We start from the raw sequence: 20,085 nt of genomic DNA on the forward strand, positions 1-20,085 counted from the left end.
AACTGTCAGAAGAAATGGTATCAAACATTTCACATCTCCATACCAACTTTCCACAAATGGATAAGGGGAAAGATTTATCAAGACATTAAAATGAATGATTTGAGCTATAGCTCCAGAGAAAAGTAGCTTACAATACAAGACTGAGAATTTTCTATTGGCCTAGAGGAATGCAGTACGTACCTACTACTAATTAGATGCCATCATCAGTGCTGCTATTGGGATGTAATTTAAGGTTTGGCCTGTCCTCATTAGAGCCTGATTTACTTAGTGATGTTCTGAAGAAACAGTGTGATCAAATGATCACAAGAGTCACACTTGACAGTGTACTTTTCACCTGGGAGTAAAATGTCTTAGGAAGAGACTACTGAGAAAATGCACGGAAACATGAAGTGATTACTTCACAGACTGGTCCTTTGTCTTATTGAATAGAAATGGCACCGAACATCTCATGAGGAATACACAGAAGATTCATAGAATAATAATAGAATCATAGAAGATTCGGGTTGGAAGAGACGTCAGGAGGTCATCAACGTTCGAACATAAGTTCAGTGGGATGTTCTATACCAGTGATGCCTGGTGAAAATACCAAGCCTACAGACCAAGTTGCAGACAGTGATGTGTGATAGTGCCTCATGTCCCTGTTTCTACTACAAGTGACCCTAACACTACAGAGCTGGAGGATGCTGCTGATGTAGCCACACCAGAAAGTACAGATACTTTTCCAGATGTTGTTGTGATACCTACCTGATCCTATCCAGAGAGAAATAGTTAACCATCTCTCAGTCATAATTTATACCCTGCAGTATATTTAATTATAGTAATGCATTTGTAACTTTTTTTTTTAAAAAGTGTCTTTTACATTAAAAGGAGAGGGGTATGCAGTGTGTAGGTGGTATTATTAGTGGAATTAAAGTAGTATCCCTTTAAATAGTTTGTGAGCCCCCTAATGGCCCTCACTGTCTCCTGTGTTCCAGAAACCAGACCACTGCCAGAGCAGTAGTGTAGTGCGTAGCTAGGTCTTGAATATAGTATGTATATATTAAACATTGGTTATTCTGGACCCCTCTGTACCCATATGGTTCCTTCCTACTACTGTTGTGGTTTAAAGGACAAAAGACAAAACAGATACCAACGTCAAAACACAGCATTCAGTAACCAACAGTGAGACATAGTTTCCACTTTATGCAGAGAAAACGAGAACTCAGTGTGTTGTTTCAGAGGAAGCAAAACAAGGCACACCCAGGAACAGGTCAGGTATTATGTATTCTCAGAGCTCCAGAACTTTTGTTAATAGCTTATGTAGTGCGGATTGATTCTGCAAGCTGGGATTCTCAGGTTATGGCTTCATGGGGTAGCCATAAGGGAACACACTCTTATACAGCATTGCAAGGGCAGAAAGAGGCTAGGATCGAGTGTGTGGGAGATCTTAGCAGCATGCTGGAAAAATACTTCCTACACACTCTAGAAACTCACCAAGTATCAGCAAGAATATTAAATAGAAACGGTATCTGTCAATGGTTGGAGAAACCTGAGTTTCTCTTGTGGAAAGCTTAGGTCAAATTTTGCCATTGGGATAATAACTGGACACAACTTCACTGAGGTCAATGGAGTTGCAACTATTTACATCAACAGTGAATTTGGCTCCATATCAGTGGCCACTGTAGAAAACTAAATAGCTCTCAAGATTATAGGTGTACCTGATTAAAAACAGGTGACATGGCAAGCTTGTTTGGAAAGTGGTTACACTGACATAAATGTCGACTTAATGCTGTAGTGTGGACCAGGCCTAAATCCACTGTCCCGGGATACTTCCTTTCTCAGTCTCTTCAGACTGGGGTATGGCTGCTATAGTCCAAACAGTCTGTAGTGGCTTAACAGTGTCCCCTTATGAACCTTTTGCGGCATCCTGCAGGTCCCTGTGGGCAGGGCTGCATAAGTAAGAGTGGAGGGACTAACCCGACAATGTGTCTCTAGTTCAATCACACAATTCACTTGCTAAGAGGTGCTCGGTCTCCTCAGCAGTCTTCCTTGTTCAGGGACGCAGTTCTTCTTCCCCAGTGGCTGCCTCGGCTCCTAGTGATGCTTCCCTAGCGTATGGATGCAACTAGCTTCTGCCTTTTCACCAGTCAGCCGACTCAGCCCTGAATTGAGCCAGGTTCTCTCCTTTTTTTCCTCTGGCCTGGCCTGGCCTGGCATTGGCCGCAGATATAGCGGGGCATGCCTAGCTGGTCCCCTAAGCTCTCTTTAACCCTTTTCATGCCAGTGTGGGGGTTCTCAGCTTCATCACAAGCCCATTAAAACAAAATGCATTTTAATATAGCCACATGCCGTATACAGCTAGGAACAAAGAACGCAGGCCATATCTCCAGACTGGAGGTGTGTGGTGGGGAAGGGGCACGGGACTGTATTCTGGAAAGCAGTGATTCTGGAAAGAATTTAGGGGTCATAGTGGACAAGCAACTGAACATGAGCATCCAGTGCGTTGCTGTGACAAAAATGGCTAATGTGATCCTTGGATGTACAAATGGGAGAAGTTAGTAAGGGTCGGGAGGTGATTTTACCTCTGTATACGGCACTGGTGACATTGCTACTAGAATACTGCATTCAGTTCTAATGTCTACATTTTAGAAAGGATATTGAAACATTAGCAAGAGTGAAGAAAAGAGCCACAAACCTGGTTTGAGAACACAAAACCTTACATTGAGAGACTTCAAGAACACAGTTGGTTTATCTCCTCAAAAAGAAGACTGAGAGTGACTTGATTGCAGTGTATAAATATCTTCTGTCATAGATTCACAAGATCTCTGCTACGCCTCTGCTTTTAAGCAGTCCCTTGGAGGAGCCTCTTCAGTGTGCCAGAGCCCCAAGGCGTCCCACTCTTCCTTAATGGTAGGCCAAGCAGCCTCAATGCCTCCAGAAGTGAGCCCTGGGCTCCAGCTCTCCTATTTCACACCATGCACTCTTCCCAGAGTCTAACTGAGCCAGACTCCTGGTCTGAGACTTTTACACTCTCCAGGGACCAATGCACCTCTGCAACTATTTGCAGTGACACCAGGCAGGCTTTTCAAAACAGAGGAGGGTTTATTAGTCGATTGGAACACAGCACTGGGAACATAGATGGTGGGTATAATTGGCTAGGGAAGGCTTAGCTTCCCCTGGTGCAGCTGCTGCTGCCGGACACCTGGTTGTGGGTTTTGGCAGTTTGCACAGGGGAAGTTTTTGCTTATTATTATGCCCCATGCAGGTTCTGGGGTGGCTGAGGAGGTGGTACCTGCTACTCAGCTTCCTGGATTCATCTGTAATCTCCCTGGACTCACATACCACCTCTTCAGCCATCCTGGCAGTAACCTATAAAAAGCTCAGGTTCTTCATGAAGAGACAAGAGCTTTTCCCCTGGGGTGGCTTGGGGTCTCAGGTGGGGAGGTGTGGCATGGCTGGGGGAGGCTCTGGTGATGCGGGGGCAGCTTGGGCAGAAGGGGTGGGGCTGCGGGGGCTAGCCTCCCTGAAGGGGGACTCCACCCATGATTGGGATGTTCTTAGGTTAGCCGGCACTCCATATAAACAAGTGCTGTGGAATCCTCTTGTTGGCTCTTTCCCACCCCATGCTAGGGTTGTGGGGTTAAGACGGGCTCCACATGGCACCCGGAAGTGACTGCCAAATCCCTCCGTCTCCTAGGTGCAGGGGCGACTACTGGGGCTTCGCATGCTGCCCCCAGCCCAAGTGCTGGCTTCGCAGCTCCCATTGTCCAGAAACCCGCTCCCACACTCCAATTGCCAGCCCAGAGCCCCCTCCCACACCCTGAAGCCCTCATTTCTGGCCCCACCCCAGAGCCCTCACTCCCCTGCATCCCAACCCCCTGCCCCAGCCCAAAGTCCTCTCTCGCACTCCAAACCCCTTGGACCCCCCCCAGCCCAAAGCCCCCTCCTACATCCCATATCCCTCATCCCCAGCCCCTCCCTAGAGCATGCACCCCCAACCCCTTGCCCCAGCTCAGTGAAAATGAGCCAGTGAGAGAAGGTGGGGGACACTACACAAAAATGAGGAGGCTAGAGAAGGGGCGGGGCAGGGGTGTTCAGTTTTCTGCAATCAGAAAGTTTGCAACCCTACCCCACACCCATCTCTTTGTCAGTCCCAGGTGAGAGTGGCTGAGTCTCTTTGAAGGCCAGCTCTTATCCCTGCCATTTGACATCCTTGTCCTCCTGCAGAGCCATGCTGAGTTCACATATTCTGCCTGTCAGCATGTCTCCTTGTTACATGTTGATTGTTTAGTCCTTGGGCTCCCATTGATAGGGGTGGGTTTCAGCCCTCCTTTTAACAACCCATTCATAGCACTCCAGACAGTTATGTGACACAAGCACTTCACTGTGATCTGTTCTGCCCCAAGAACAGCTTAACTCTTGCAACATCTGAGTAGCAATCCCAAATCAAGTAAGTCCCTGTCTTGTATGTCATTCCTACAAATAATTGCAGACAGTTCCCACTTCCTCACGCCTTCACACTAAAGGGCTCTTTAATCTAGCAGAGAAAGGCATAACAAAAACTAGTGGTTGAAAGCTGAAGCCAGACAAATTAAAGTTAGAAATGAGTCAAACAATTTCAACAATTAGGGTGATTTACTATTGGAACAAACTACTAAGAGCAGGGTGGATTCTCCATCTCTTCTTGTCTTCAAATCATCAGTGGATGCCTTTCTGGAAGATATGTTTTAGCCAAAACCAGAGTTATGGTTTAGGTAAACACAAGTTATTGAGCTCAATACCGGGGTAACTGCATGAAATGTAATGGCCTGTGACATACAAGTCAGACTAAATGATCTCATATGGTCTCTTCTGGTCTTGTCTGCTAAATTAAAGAGAGTCTTAGTGCTGGATATCTTCTCTCTGTGTGAGTGAATATAGATACTGATCGAACTACCTCTTAACCTTTTATTTGATAAACTAAACAGATTGAGCTACTGTAAGCCATATTTTCCAGATGTTAAATCATTCTTGAGGTTCTTCTGATCCATCTCCAGTTTGTCAATATTCTTTTTAAAATGTGGACACCAAAAAGGGACATAATATTCCAATAACTGCCTCACTAAGGTAATATCACTTCCTTGTTGCTGCTCAGTATTTTCCTGTTAATACATCCGAGTACTGTGTTTAGCCCTTTTTGTCACAGTATCACACTGAGAGCTCATGTTTAGTTGCTTATCTACAATCAGGGCTGGCTCCAGGCACCAGCAAACGAAGCAGGTGCTTGGGGCGGCCAATGGGAAGGGGCAGCACATCCGGGTCTTCAGCAGCAATTCAGTGGCGGGTCCCTCAGTCCCTTTGGCTATGAAGCACTAAAAAATACTAAAGTGTGCCGATAGGTGGTGTTAGTAGAGTGCTTTGACAGTAATATATTAAACTTTTGTGCCTTGACTTATCTGTATTTATAGTGTTTTGCAAAAGCTATGCACTAATTACTACTGCATACAATCAAGCATAGTGTGACATATTTTTACCTCTTGGTACACAAAATTTTCAGGATGTATTGCACACTCTTTTGTACCCTGTTCTTACTCGTGATCCCAGCAGATGTCATTAAGAACACATATAAAGTTGATATCCATTTGGTAAATTGTAGAACCTTATGATAAATTTTATAGCCACTTGATAAATGAATGTATCATGCACCTTTGACCACATCACCCACTCTCTGCCCACTAATCCATCTTCACAATCACTTATTCGGACATTCCAAAAAGCTAATATTAAAAACAATCTACTGGCCAGAGAAATGTTTTTGTTCTCCTCCAAATGTGATATTTCCCTGTTGTCTCCCACTTCCCACATACTCTCATCAAAAAAGTGACACCTGCTCAGGACTTCAGGACCGGCAAGAATCAATGATAGTCTTCTGTACCTAAAAATGCCACATCTTTATTAAAGTCTGTTATCTTGCAAGCTTGTAAGAACAGATATGGAAGATTTTTACTACCAAAAAGAGGAGTTTCTCATCTTTGCAATGAGAAACACAGTGCTCACTTCTAGACCTGGAAAGTCTCAAGATATTAGACATTTAATTTGACATTTTTCAATATAGAAATGCTCTTCAAGGCTATTTTAGAAGATTTTATTGCTCTGTCTGAGACCTATTGGATTTATGGTAACAAAAGGACCTAATTTTATCAATAGAGGGATACAAAAAATAGTCCCAATACATTATTAATAAATTATGTAAAACATTTCTAAAATAGTTTTTCTCTAATATGTGAGGTATATGCAGAATAGATTGCAATGGGATGTTATAAAGTTGGATTGATACCCATTTGGAATAACCTGCATAATGCAATCACGGCTTTACTGCTTTTGATTACTCAGGCCAACCCAAACTTATACTGATACAATCTTTGTATTGTACCACACCAACATGGATTCCATATTTCCTTTGTGCATTAGGGGCAGGAACCTATGAACAGATAAGGGAATGTAGGGTGCAGGAAAGAAACCAAGGTGTGCAGGGGAATGAGGGGAGCAGAGTGGCAACTGGGGAAGTGGGGGGATGCTGAAGGGAGAATAGGGTGTAGGCGAATGTGAGGAAAGCAAGACGGAGACTGAGGGATACCTGGGAATAAGAGGAACTGGAAGTAGACTGAAGAGATGCAGGAGACTGAGACGGTATCAGTGGGATCACAGTATCGCCAACGCTAACAATTTTAGTGTGTCTCTCTGAATATTTGGTGTGTTTTTTTTCTGAAGGCCTCAGCTTCTGGAAACATGTTTCACTGTGAATCGCAATCATATAAAAAGAAAGTAAGTTTCTAGCCCTCATGGTTGAGAGAAAAGCTTTAAAATGTGAACCCTAAAAGATCCTACACCAGCAGGCAACTGACAATTGGACAAAATGTATGATTTTTTTAAATCTCATGATTGGTTTTAAAATCTCCTGATTTTTGGTATACCTGACATCATTTTAGACTATTTGGGGTTAGCAATACTGGAATAGGGGATGACAGAAGTGGAAAATGTGATGGAAGGAAACTGTGAAGGGGAAAAGAGGGAAAATATGGGATGCAGGTATGGGACAGGAGACACTCAGGGAGAATGGAAGAAGAATGTGAGTGAGGCAGAAGACTGGATGGAACCTGGAGAGAGTGAGATATGATAGTAATAAGGGAAGGGAATAGAGAAGTATAGAATAGCAGCTCCCCCCATCCTAAGGGCTAGGAGGGGGTATAGGCCATCAATGGGGAGGTTTACAAAGGAATGACCACACTGGGTTAGACCAATGAGCCTTCTAGCCCAGTATCCTGTCTTCCAACAGTGGCTGGTGTCAGATACTTCAGAGGGAATGAACAGAACAGGGCATCCTCCATGAAGGCACCTAATTCTTTTTTGAACCCAGTTATGCTTTTGGTCTTCACAGCATCTCCTGACAGTGAGTTCTACGGGTTGACTGTGCATTGTGTGAAGAAGTATTTCCTCCTTATGTCTGTTTCAATTTATTTTGTGTTCTTATGTTCTTAATTGAGTAACCCCTGTTTTTGTGTGTTATGTGATGGGGTAAGTAACCCTTCCTTATTCACTTTCTACACACCATTAATGATTTATAGATCTCTATCATATCACCACTTAGTTGTCTCTTTTCTAAGATGAACAGTCATGGTCTTTAATTTCTCCTCATATGGAAGCTGTCCCATACCACTAATCATTTTTGTTGCCCTTCTCTGTACTTTTCCCAATTCTAATACTGTGTATCTTTTTCTGAGATGGGGTGACCAGAACAGCATGCAGTATTCAAGGTCTGGGTGTACCACAGATTTATATAGTGGCATTACGATATTTGCTGTCTTATTTTTTATCCCTTTCCTAATGGTTCCTAACAATGTTGATTTTGGGGTTTTGTGTGTGTGTGTGTGGTTTTGTTTTTTATTTTTGACTGTCACTGCATATTGAGCAGATGGTTTCAGAGAACTATCCACAATGACTCCGAGATCTTTCTTGAATGGTAACAGCTAATGTAGACCCAATCATTTGGTATAGTTGGGACGTTTTTAAATGTGCATTACTTTGCATTTACCAACAATGAATTTAATATGTAATTTTCTTGCCCACTTCACTCAGTTTTGAGAGATCCCCTTATAACTCTTTGCAGTGAGCTTTAGACTTAACTATCTTGAGTAATTTTATATCCTCTGCAGACTTTGCTATCTCACTCTTTACCCTTTTATTCCCAGATCATTTATGAATATGTTGAATGGCACTGGTCTCAGAACAGATCCTTGGCAGGTGCTATTTACCCCCTCCATTTATTCCTACCCTTTGTTTATTATCTTTTCACCAGTTACTGATCCATGAGAGGAGGATGGTCCCTCTTATACCACGAGTACTTAGTTTTCATAAGAGACTTTGGTGAGGGACCTTGTCAAAGGCTTTATGAAAATCCAAGTACACTATATTCACTGGGATTAGCCTTGTCTATATGTTTGTTGACCTCCCTCAAAGAATTCTAATAGACTGGTGAGATATGATTTCCCTTTACAAAAGCCATGTTGACTCTTCCTCAACAAAGTATGTTTGTTTGTGTCTGATCATTCTGTTATTTACTATAGTTTCAACCAAGTTATCTGGTACTCAGGTTAGGAATACTGGCATGTAATTGCCAGGATTGCCTCTGGAGACTTTTTAAAAAATTGGTGTCACATTAGCTATCCGCCAGTCACCTAGTACAGAGGCTGATATAAGTGTTAGGTTACATACCAAGTTAGGAGTTCTGCAATTTCATATTTGAGTTCCTTCAGAACTCTTAGGTGACTTATTATTGTTTCATTTATCAATTTGTTTCAAAACCTCCCCTGCTGACACCTCAATCTGGGACAGTCCCTCAGATTTGTCACCTAAAAAGAATAACTCAGGTGTGGGAATCTCCTTCGCATCCTCTGCAGTGAAAACCAATGCAAAGAATTAATTTAGCTTCTCTGCAATGGCCTTCTTTTCCTTTGGTGCTCCTTTAGCACCTCTATCTTCCAGTAGCCCCACTGACTATTTGGCAGGTTACTTGCTTCTGCTGCTTAAAAATTGTTTTGCTGTTAGTTTTTGTGTCTTTTCCTGTATTCTTCATTCTTTTTTGTCCTGGTTAATTATAGTTTTATACCTAACTTGCCAGAGTTTATGCTCCTTTCTATTTTCCTCAGTAGGATTTGACTTTCAATTTTTAAAAGATGTCTTTTTGTTTCTGACCACCTCTTTTACTCTGTTGTTTAGCCATGGTGGTATTTTTTTGCTCCTCTTACTGTTTGTTTCATGGTACCGGGGGTTTTTACACATAGTTTGAGTCTCTATTATGGTGTTTAAAAAGTTTTCATGCTGCTTGCAGGCATTTTATTCTTGTGACTGTTCCTTTTAATTTCCATTTAACTAGCCTCCTCATTTTTGTGTAGTGTCCCTTTTTGAAGTTAAATGCTACTGTGGTGGGTTTCTTTGGTATTTACCTCCCCCTCCCCCAAGGATGTTAAATTTAATTACATTATGGTTGCTATTACTGAGCAGTTCAGCTATATTCACCTCTTGGACCAGATCCTGTGCTCCACTTAGGACTAAACTTCTGAGAATGTCCTTGTGGGTTCCAGGAGTAGCTTCTCTAAGAAGTAATCATTAATGGTGTCTAGAAATTTTATCTCTGCATCCTATCCTGAGGTGACATGCTGTCAGTCAATATGGGGAAAGTTGAAATCCCTCATAGTTATTGGGTTTTCTGTTTCTGAGACTTGAACATTTCACAATTACTGTCACCATCCTGGTCAGGTGGTTGGTAATATTCTTACTACTATATAAGGAGTTTCTATGCACAGAGATGCTGTTTGATTCATTTAAGATATCTACTATATTTGACTGTATACTTTTTTCACATAGAGTGTCACTCCCCCACCAATGTGACCTACTCTGTCATTCCTATATATTTCATACCCTGGCATTACTGTGTCTTATTGATTATCATTGTTCCACTGAGTGTCTATGATGCCTGTTAAAAGAGAATATTGATGTAATACCAGACACTCTATTTCACCTTCTTAGTATTTAGAGTTCTTGCATTTGTGTACAAGCACTTATAAAATTTGTCAATATTTAGTTCTCTGCCTTCATGTGATGTAATTGAATGGGACTGTTTCTCTTCAGTTCCTACTTGTAATCTATCAACTTTTATCTTCTCCTCTTTACTAGGATATAGAGCTGGAGTCGGCAACCTTTCAGGAGTGGTGTGCCAAGTCTTCATTTATTCACCCTAATGTAAGGTTCTGCGTGCCAGTAATACATTTTAATGTTTTTAGAAGGTCTCTTTCTATAAATCTATAATATATAACTAAACTATTGTTGTATGTAAAGAAAATAAGGTTTATAAAATGTTTAAGAAGCTTAATTTAAAATTAAATTAAAACGCAGAGCCGCCAGGACCCAGGCAGTGTGAGTGCCACTGAAAATCAGCTCGTGTGCCGCCTTTGGCACGCATGCCATAGGTTGCCTACCCCGGATATAGAGTATACCCTTTAATGAATCCTTCCATAAGGGATGTCTCTGACCGGACAGTGTGCTTCTCTGCACCTACTGGCTTTCCCCCAGCTCTTAGTTTAAGAACTCCTCTACAGCCTTTTTAATTTTACATGTCAGCAATCTGGTTCTGCTTTAGTTTATGTGGAGCCCATCTTCCTTGTATAGGCTCTTCCTTTCCCAAAAGGTGTCTCTATTCCAAACAAACTGAAATCTCTCCTCTAAACACAGTCATCTCATCCAGGGATTGAAACCATTCAGTTCTGCCTAACTGGCCCTGAGTGTGGAAATTGGAAACATTTCAGAGAATGCTACCCTGGAGGTCCTGGACTTCAATCTTTTACCTATTTGCCTCAATTTGGCCTGTAGGACCTCTCTCCTACCTTCCCCTATGTTATTGGTATCTACATGTACGATAACTACTGGCTCCTCTGCAGCACAAAGCCAACTATCTATGTATCTACATTTATACAAGTGGAATATAGTTTGAATTTTAAACCTGTAATGATCACTCACCCTTTAGGGAGTGGGCAGCTTCTCCCTACAGGCTAAAAAACAAATTGAACAAACAACTGAAGTCAAATAAACCCCATCCCCCACATTTTTACCAATTTTTAAGCCAATCTCATGCTTTCCGACTGATGACAGCTTGGGGTTGGCAGTGCTGCTATGGACAAGATCCCAAGGCGGCATCGTTATTTTGGATCACCTGCAAAGCTATTTAATATTCCAGACTGCTCAGAAAGCGGCTCTCCCCACCCAGGCAGGAGTCTCTTCTCAACACGATGCTGCAATGTAGACAGGGCCTAGGCCAGCCCCCTCCTCTCCTGCGCCTCCCTAGCTGCAGGCAAAGTGGCACAGGAGCAGGCTGGGGCTCCCGCGCCCCAAGGGTTGGGTTATTCGGTGCCAGCTGGAGAAGCCATTTCAAGAGAAACCTGACACCCCAGGGGCCGCTCCAGCAGCCCCCATGGGCGCTCAGCCTGAGGGCAGCTCACTAAGGCGCTGCTCCAGCTCCCCCGCCGCAAGTCCAGTCTCGCCCCCGGCCCCGCTCTCGCCTCGCCCCCGCCCCGCCATGTGTGCGCGGCTCCGCCCGCTGCGCTCCGGAGGCGGCCCGGTGGAAGCGGGGGGCGGGCTCACAGAGCGGCGGAGGCCGGCGGCAGGAAGGCGCAGCGTGGCCAAGGGGCTTGAGCGTCTCGCTGCTCCAGCGGGGACGGCCGGTGCTGGCAGCATCTGCCCGGGCAGCGCCTCTGGCCCCAGCAGCCGCAGCCGCGGGAGGCGGGGGACTCCTCCATGTGTGAGAGGCGGTGGGAGCTGCTCGCCGGCCACCCCCGGGACTCGGCGCCCGCCCCGTGCATCTCTGAGCCGAGCCGCCGCTAAGCCTGCTCCTGCTGCAGCCGCTGAGCTCTGTTCCCTCCCTGCCGGCTGCCGCCCGCCCGCGGTGCTGCCAAACCCGCTCTGTTCGCTCCACTCTGGCTGCCCGAACCGCGTCTTCATGAGCCCAGAGGATGTCCGGGAAGCATTACAAAGGGCCCGAAGTCAGCTGCTGTATCAAATATTTCATCTTTGGCTTCAATGTCATTTTCTGGGTAAGTGCCGCGGTTTTATGGCTCTGGTGCCACCGGTGCAACGCACGGAAAGGACAGTCGGGAGTGTGTGAAAAATACAACACGAGAGAGGTGTGTGTGCGCGCATATATGTGGAGCGTGTGTGTTCATCCTCCTCCCCAGTCTCCCAGATAAGCCACATCCAGTCCTCCCCCACCCCGGATCATACAGGTTCGCATGTCGGATTCTGTCTGCATCTTGAAAGAAAGCTTTCTCCTCTTCCCTCCTCCCTCTGAATTGCTTTTGTTGTAGGTGTGAAGAGTGTCCCTCCCCTCCCCCTTTGTCATGGGAGAAGTAGAGAATTGACGAGACACCCAGGCCTGGAGAATGGGTTGATCTGCATGTGTTTATTTGTAATGTCCCCGAGGAAAATCGTAGATCAAGTTCTAGGAGCAATGCAGTTTGGGAGGATGGTTACACAGTGACTCGTATGGATATACAGGGGTTTGTTGTGATTAGATATTGTTGTTTAATAATAATGGGAGGGAGGAAACTGTGTTCCCTCCCCTGAAGCCCAGGCTCTTACAATGGTTTGGGTGAGCATTTGCTTGACAGCAGTTGTGTTGCTGGTCTTGTCTTGGTTGCGCTGTATCCTGTGACACCATCTGTAGCGTTGTGTATGGAGTAGTCAGAGCCGTATATTAGAGTGTAACCTGCATATAATAATATTTCTAGCATGTTTTTCACATGCCTGTTTTGAATGAGTCACACATTTAACATGATGCATAATCTATAAAGTCATGGTCAATACTGCGGATGGGTTTATATGTTGTTGGAAACAATAAAATATGGCCTCATCCATGTATATATCGTTTATTATAGCAGGAGGAGGGCTCTTGTATTTGTAAAGCACATCTCCTCATAATTTATACCAGTTAGCAATGATGAAGACAGACGTATTAAACAGAGATGCTGTAGGTGTGCTGGGGGGACTGTGAAAGCATGTGTGAACACAGACTTAGAATACAGGTCTCTGGAATTTAAAGGTTGGCAACAAAAGATTCTGAACTCCATTATTACAGATGGGAAAACAGTTATTTTTCCCTTCTCATCTCACCACCAGTACAGAGCTTCTGATTACCATCAGCATCCATGGAAAAAATAGATAAGGACCAGGTGATAACAAGTGTTTAGTGATGATGTGATGTCTCTTTTCCTAGAAAGTAAAGATGGTGACCCCGGCAAAGACCTCTGGAAGACTGTTATAGTTTTTTAAAGTGGTTATTTTGAACAAACAAAAAGAAACTCGATTTATTTTTAACATAATCTTAAAATAGTTCAAACACTCATTTTATATTAATGTTTACTTGTCCCTTCCTTACCTCCTATCATACGTGGTACTTTAAATAGTCACATGGTGTCTTTCAACAGCCATATCAGTTGTTTTGTTTGCTCCAGTTTTAAAGGTGTGTGTGTGTTTAATTCCTTTACATGTGTGATGCAATGAGCACAGATGTTTTCCAGCAAAAAATAGAAGCCCTTGCAGAATACTTGTGTACCATTCCAGTGGCCCTCAGGATCAAGGGGGAGAAGGATTATTTTGATACCCTAATCAATTTTATATATAGAAAAAGTGTGGTGTGTTTCTTGGCCAACCAGTCATTTTCAATGAATGAGATACTATGCTTTTCCCTATTTAACTGTGCTTGCCTTGTCCTATAAATACTAAGTATGTGGACAATGGCAGTTGGATCAGTGTCTTTGTCTTATGTAGGCTTATATCTTTGCATGAAAAGGACACAGGAGGCTAACAAATTATTTACTACTTTCATGTTGGTTGGCTGAGGCTCATTCAGTTTAGCTATCAAAATGAATAGCAGAGTTCCATGTGTCACAGTTGAATTGGTGGATCCCAGATTTCTGAGGGAAGGTCCTTGGGCAATATGGTGCAGTGGAGAGGCGGCCGCTGGACTGGGAATCAGGAGACTTGAGTTTATTCCCAACTTTGCTGTTGGCTTGTTGTGTGGCCTAGATATCTGAATTTCCCTATTTGCAAAATGCAGTTCATGATACTTGCCCTCCTTTACAAAGCCCTTTGAGATATACAGCACATTTAATCTATAGAGGTGTTATGTGTTTTTATTCTTAGTTACTTCCTCAAAACAGTACTGGATTTTTGTGAGGAGAGGCTATCTGTACCACAGTTCCAAATAATAGGCAGTCATCTTCCAGAGTATGTTAATGTAGTTTTCTTGACTTGTTAGCAACTTGCTCAGTGTTCAGTCACTCAGCTGAGCCAGAACTCATGTAAAAGAAAAAATAATTTCAGTTGCCTATGCAAGGAGAGCAGTAATTGAGGATAACTGCACCTTTAGTTGTTTTAAGAAAGCTCAAATCTTTTACTGAGAATGTTATTGTGTAAAACATTCTCTTTCAAACATCTTGCATAAACCCTTCAAAAGTGTATAGTACCTTTCCAGAAACATCTAGCAGACTTAGTATGTGCTGTTTGTATCAACAGTTTTAAAAAAATGAAGAAAAAAAACTTAAACCTTCCTTTTCTGCATCATAAAATAGCAGAGTGAAAATGAAATGAAGTGAGTTAGGAGCAGCACCATTTCTAACAATGAAAAGTGATGGAGCCTTCAACAGAGAAATGTTGTATAGGTATTTTAATTACAGTTGGGATATTGGCACATAATCTAAAGACACATACCATCTTAACTTTACAATATAGAACAAAATCTATATTTCACACCTTTAATGTTTGGAATGAAGACAAAATAATCTAATTCCTTTTATTTAGCTTTGTGTTTTTACATGGGGGAAAAAAAATAACCTAGCCCAAACAAACCAGAACCCAACAGCAACAACAGATTTGTACCCAGTTAGTGGCAGTTGCACCTGTGTATTTGAAGGCAGAATTTTGCCCTTCAGGAGACACCTCTTAATCTTTTATTGCTTCAGATACCATAGCCCAAATTCTGCACTCTGTAATGTTCTCCCAACTACACTTACTTCAGTAGAGCCTCATTGTTTGTACATGCAGTATAAATCACAACTTTAGATACATGTGTAATTTTAGGTTACATTTTTTTGAAAACCCAGAGTTAAAGACATTACATTTAATATGCTAGAGGTGACTTGCAAAGGCTTTTATAAAATTCAGGATGGTTTCCTGCTCCCCTTTTGGGTGGGAGGTTGGAGGGGATGAAGGAGCATGCTTTATGATGTATAAAGAAAGTTTGTTTGGGTTTTTTTCCCTTGCTCGTGTCTTTTCTCAGGTATTGGGAATGCCCAAGTAATCCTTCAGCAAAACAAGACTTTGAAGTCTTGGAGAAGTTATCATGTGAGCTTGGAACGCCTTAATAGAAGAGAGGCAGGGATGTTTAACACTAACAAATGTCCTTTCTCCAAAATGTTACTTGAACACTGAAACAAAATATAAACCAAACAAAACAAAGATTTAAATACGGGACAGGGCTGTTTAGTCGACTATCTGTTGCTCAGGTTTCCCTTTCCAGGCCCTTGTTGACTAGAGCACTGCCCCAGGCTTTAACTTGATCAGTTTAATGTGTGTTATGACATGCTCTGCCGTTTCTGCACCACGCTTCTAGAGTGTATGTTACCGATCACATTCTAAAAACCTTTAAATCCTAGTCTAGACAAAACCAGTGTCTTCCAGCCTATGAGGAACCTGAATTCCTAATATAAAAATCAAAGGGGAAGAAAAATAGCTTCTGTTTATTTTATAATTACCAAAAACTCTTTCAGGCCTTCTTTATATGTCAGAATGAAGCCAAAAAGGCAAGGCACAAGACTGGCTTTCCCCTCTGCAAATCAGTTTTAAGCTGTTGCCTTATTTCCAAGTAAATTAAGGCCACATTCTGTCCTTTGTTGCAATCAATGGAAACTGCATATGTATGTCTCAAGGCAGAATTTGGACCATACTCTAATTCCATTCACCCTAAACTAATAGAGAAGGGAGGTACAGAGAACTTTAGCATGTAAGACAGAAGCCCATTTTTTTTTTCTTATGATTCACCGTAAATTGCAAGATGTAGTGGGATGATGAGACATCAGCATATTACAAGTCATAATTTGTGTTTTAATTTGCTAGGCATCTGTTAGTTTTGATAGTAACCATATGGGAGTCTAAATTGTCTTCTGAATTACAGGAAGATAGTAAAAAGAAAGCTAAATATGTTGATGTAAGTGTCCTACAAGAAAAGAGTTGAAAGGTGCATTGACATGTGAGGGACAAGTAATTGACTGCTCACTTGAATTCTATAGATAATTGATAGTGTGTTCTCAAGGTAACATAGAATCATTTCCCCATGATACTGTGTTTTCAGAATTTGAAAAATGAAATTTGGAAATACAATTTTAAAAACAAAAATTTTAATGAGAGATTGTCTTAGCATGATCTTTAAACAGCTTCTGTAATGTTTTATCCATAGAAAGTACTCTAGGAAGATAACCGTTCAGTTAAGGATGAATGCATTTCAGGAAAAAAATAGATGGTCAGGATGCTTCCCCCCCTCCATCCACCGCTTCCACTCTAGATTCAATCCACTTACTTCTGTTGTTAATTCAGTCATTTTGATACATTGGAGAATATTTCATAATGGATGCCAGAAATAGAAAAAAGCTTGTCTTGGAAAATATATGTAATGACTGCTTTGTAACTCTGAAAATTGGTGAATGCATATTGATGTACTAGACAAATTGTCATGAGCTTTTCCCCCACTGCTTCCCAAAACTCCCAATCTATTTTTGTAGTAACAGACATTTTTAACTGGAAAATATGTCCACATTCTAAAACAGCTCAGCTGGACAAAAGCACACAACTCAAATTGAGCAAAAGAGAGCATATTTGTATATATGGGCATACATACATACATACATATTTGCACGTTGTATGCATGGGCACATAGAGAAAGTGAATATATGGCAGGGTAGTGGAAGGAAACAAATATTTTTCAAGTGGAAATCCAAGAAAGCCATTTAAAAAAATAATCCTCCAACCATGAAGTCTAATTAGAAAATTACTATTACCTCGTAGAAGCTTTCTGGTTTGGGACTAGAAGAATGCAAGGTGGAAGTGAAGGAACTTTCCTTGAAGTACTAATATTTTTCTTCTCAATATGTTTTAAACCAAAAATCAAATATTTGTTCTTTGTGAGTGGAAGACTCTGTGGATCTAGGGCCTTAAATAATACTACTGCTGAAATATAATCAGCAACCTTGGATTATTCTTTTCTTAAACTCTGTAAGACAGTAGTAGTAAATGGTTGATAGGTGATAGGAAACCTGAGCTTGCAGTCAATGAAAAACACAATAAAATTCTTTAGAAGTCCGTCCGTCCTCCCCCCCCCCCCCGCCCTCAACTGCGTTAGGCACTGATCCTGGAAATAGATCACTGCTCTTGTCCCTCATGTTTATCCATGTAGAATCCCATTGCCTTGAATAGGATTCCCTTTTTATGTAAGGGTCTGCATTGGCGCATTCGTTTGTAGACTCGTGGCTTTGAAGGAATTGGGGGGGAAGAGGGAGAAGAAAGGGGTGACAACAAGCTGCCTCTTGCTGAAAATGTCTTATAAATTATATTTGGCACCGAGATTACAACTTTTATAAACCTGGAAAGAGCAGCTGGTGTGTTAATAAATATTAAATCTAGTCATGTTTAATACTCCATATTCAGTTACCTAATACCAATAAAACAGGAAGATTTGCCTCAAGCATTTAAGTGTAATGTTTTGTCTCCAACTAAAACTGAAAAAAATAAAAATAATTTGCCCCCCAAAAACTTTGAAACCTAATTCTGCCAGGTAGATGATTCCAGCTTTAGAATAACAATATAGTGCTGTAGGGTAGAATCTGCTTTTATACTCTTATTGCCTAAAATATGCAGTGTACTTCTCATATAAATGGGTGTTTGCCTGTCAATAGAACTGTAATGGGTTTTGTTATGGTGTAGGCAGGAACAAGGAGCTGAAAGGCACATGTGGTAACAGAGCTTTATTAGCAATGATCCAGAAGTGACCCTCAGTATTAACTCTTGAAGTGCCTGCCAATACAGCAGTACATTTTAAAAATCTTATAATTTTTCTTAGTCAAACAGTGTTTTGATTTTTTTTGTATTTTGAATCATGGCTAAATTCTGTTGTACCAGCTTCTCTTCCTTCCCATGAGATTCTGCTTTAAAAAAGAAAAGTGCTTTGCCCACATAACTTGTTTAAGTCCTGCCCCCCCCCTTAACAGAGTAATATTATCCTTTCTTAGTAATTAACTGCACTGTATTCAGTTTCATTACTGTTCTACAGCATAGACAGCAGAAAGTCTGTTCTTTGTTGGCTTGAGACATAATCATTTTTCTTCCATTGGTCTACATAGGTTTATTGTACAAGTTTGAAAATCCCCATTTTCAGAGTCAGGTTTGCTGACCTCTGCCCTGAACCTGCAAAAGGATCTGCCTGTCTAGACCTGTATGGAGTCCAGTGACTTCACTGGGACTTTGCACGGGTGTAGGAGTCTGAGGATGGATCCCATTGCTGCATCAGTGCCCAGTTAAGTTAGTTGGTTTTATAAAATATACAGAGTTGCTCAGTAATCCCATCTCTTTTCTTGGTTTATATTAAAAATGTCCCTACAGGAAATGTTGCCCAGGGGATAAAACCTGGGACTAACAGGCTCTTTGGCTCTGATTGAGCGTGACCTTGAATAACTCACTTATGTCTTGACTTCCAAAGGTGCTGAGTATCTGCAGTCTCTGTGCCGCTGGGGTATAAAAATAAATGAGATGAGTGACAGCTAGGTAACGTTTGTTTGTTTAAAGGACATCAGTTTTCACATCATAGGTTCTGCAGATAATATTTCAACTTTCCAATCACTTTTCTCTGGACAGCATTTAGAACAGGGGTCTCAAACATGCGGCCTGTGGAGTTATTTCCTGTGGCCTGCCATAGGTGCCAACTCCACTGGCAGCCAAGCTCCCCACATCTCCCCACCAGCGCTACCTCCCCGCTCCTCTGCCTACCTCCCAGCGCTTCCCGCTGCCAAACAGCTGTTTTGCGGCACTTAGGACTTTCCGGGAGGAAGCGGGGAGGAAGCGGGGATGCGGCGCGCTTAGGGGAGGAGGTGGAGAAGAGGTGGGGCCAGGATTTGGGGAGGGGGTTGGAATAGGGGCAAGGAAGGGGTGGAGTTGGGGGTGGGGACTTTGGGAAGAGGTTGGAATGGGAGCAGGGAAGGGAAAAGGCAGGGCGGGGCAGGGCCTCATGGACTAGACGAGCAGTCTGAGGTATGAAGCGCAGCATGAATGATTCTTTGCTGTGAGTAGTTGGGAAGAATGTTTGTTAAAAGTGGGAATGTATTTTGTATGAATAGTTACTTTAAAAAGTTCCTGTAATTACACCTATGTTGATAGACTGTTAGTGTAGATCATCATCAGTGTTACTGACCACATAAGGAATAGTTACAGGTATTTATATTTTATTAAAACCCCTCTTCGCATTACAGTTTTAAAAAAGTTAATACATTGACTTTTAATAGCATACTATATTACTCTTCTTTTTCATTTTTGACTATACTTTCGTATGGTTGTATGAAAAGGTTTCAGTGATGCGGCCCTTGGGCCAATGTACTAGTCTTCATGTGGCCCTTGTGGTGATTTGAGTTTGAGATCCCTGATTTAGAACATATATTTCAGTACACAGAGAGTATCTTATTAATGCATTGTCAATTTCACACAACTGGGAAGAATCAATATGCCTCTTCCAGGGATTTGAAAATCCCCTTGCTCCCACTGAAGACTCCTTAACATCAAATAATATTGAAAACCACTTCAAGCAAAATTCGAGATGTGTGGTGTCTTTTTCAGTAGCAGGGCCAAGAAATACAATAGAGACGTTCTTGTGCACTTGTTCCACATGGTTTGTGTTCTGTGATTCTGCAGTGAGTGTATTCATGTTGAATCCTAGGCATTTATTTTAGGGAAAAGCTCTTTTCTTGCTTTTTGTTACTCTCA

General features: G+C 42.1%; 1 protein-coding gene across 2 annotated transcripts in view; it reads left to right on the top strand.

The window, feature by feature from the left end:
- TSPAN5 (tetraspanin 5) overlaps positions 1-20,085 on the top strand; it is a 147,818-nt gene that overhangs the window by 16,556 nt on the left and 111,177 nt on the right. The window contains exon 1 of one of the 2 annotated variants that reach the window (XM_045019886.1): positions 11,849-12,101. The exons of the other annotated variant lie outside the window; for it this stretch is intronic. Coding sequence (XP_044875821.1) covers positions 12,021-12,101 — 81 coding nt within the window. The 5' untranslated portion in view covers positions 11,849-12,020. Of the gene's footprint in view, positions 1-11,848; positions 12,102-20,085 lie in introns of those variants that run through there. 2 annotated transcript variants of the gene reach the window in all.

Source organism: Mauremys mutica, chromosome 5 (assembly GCF_020497125.1).
Source record: "Mauremys mutica isolate MM-2020 ecotype Southern chromosome 5, ASM2049712v1, whole genome shotgun sequence".
NCBI lineage: Eukaryota > Metazoa > Chordata > Testudines > Geoemydidae > Mauremys > Mauremys mutica.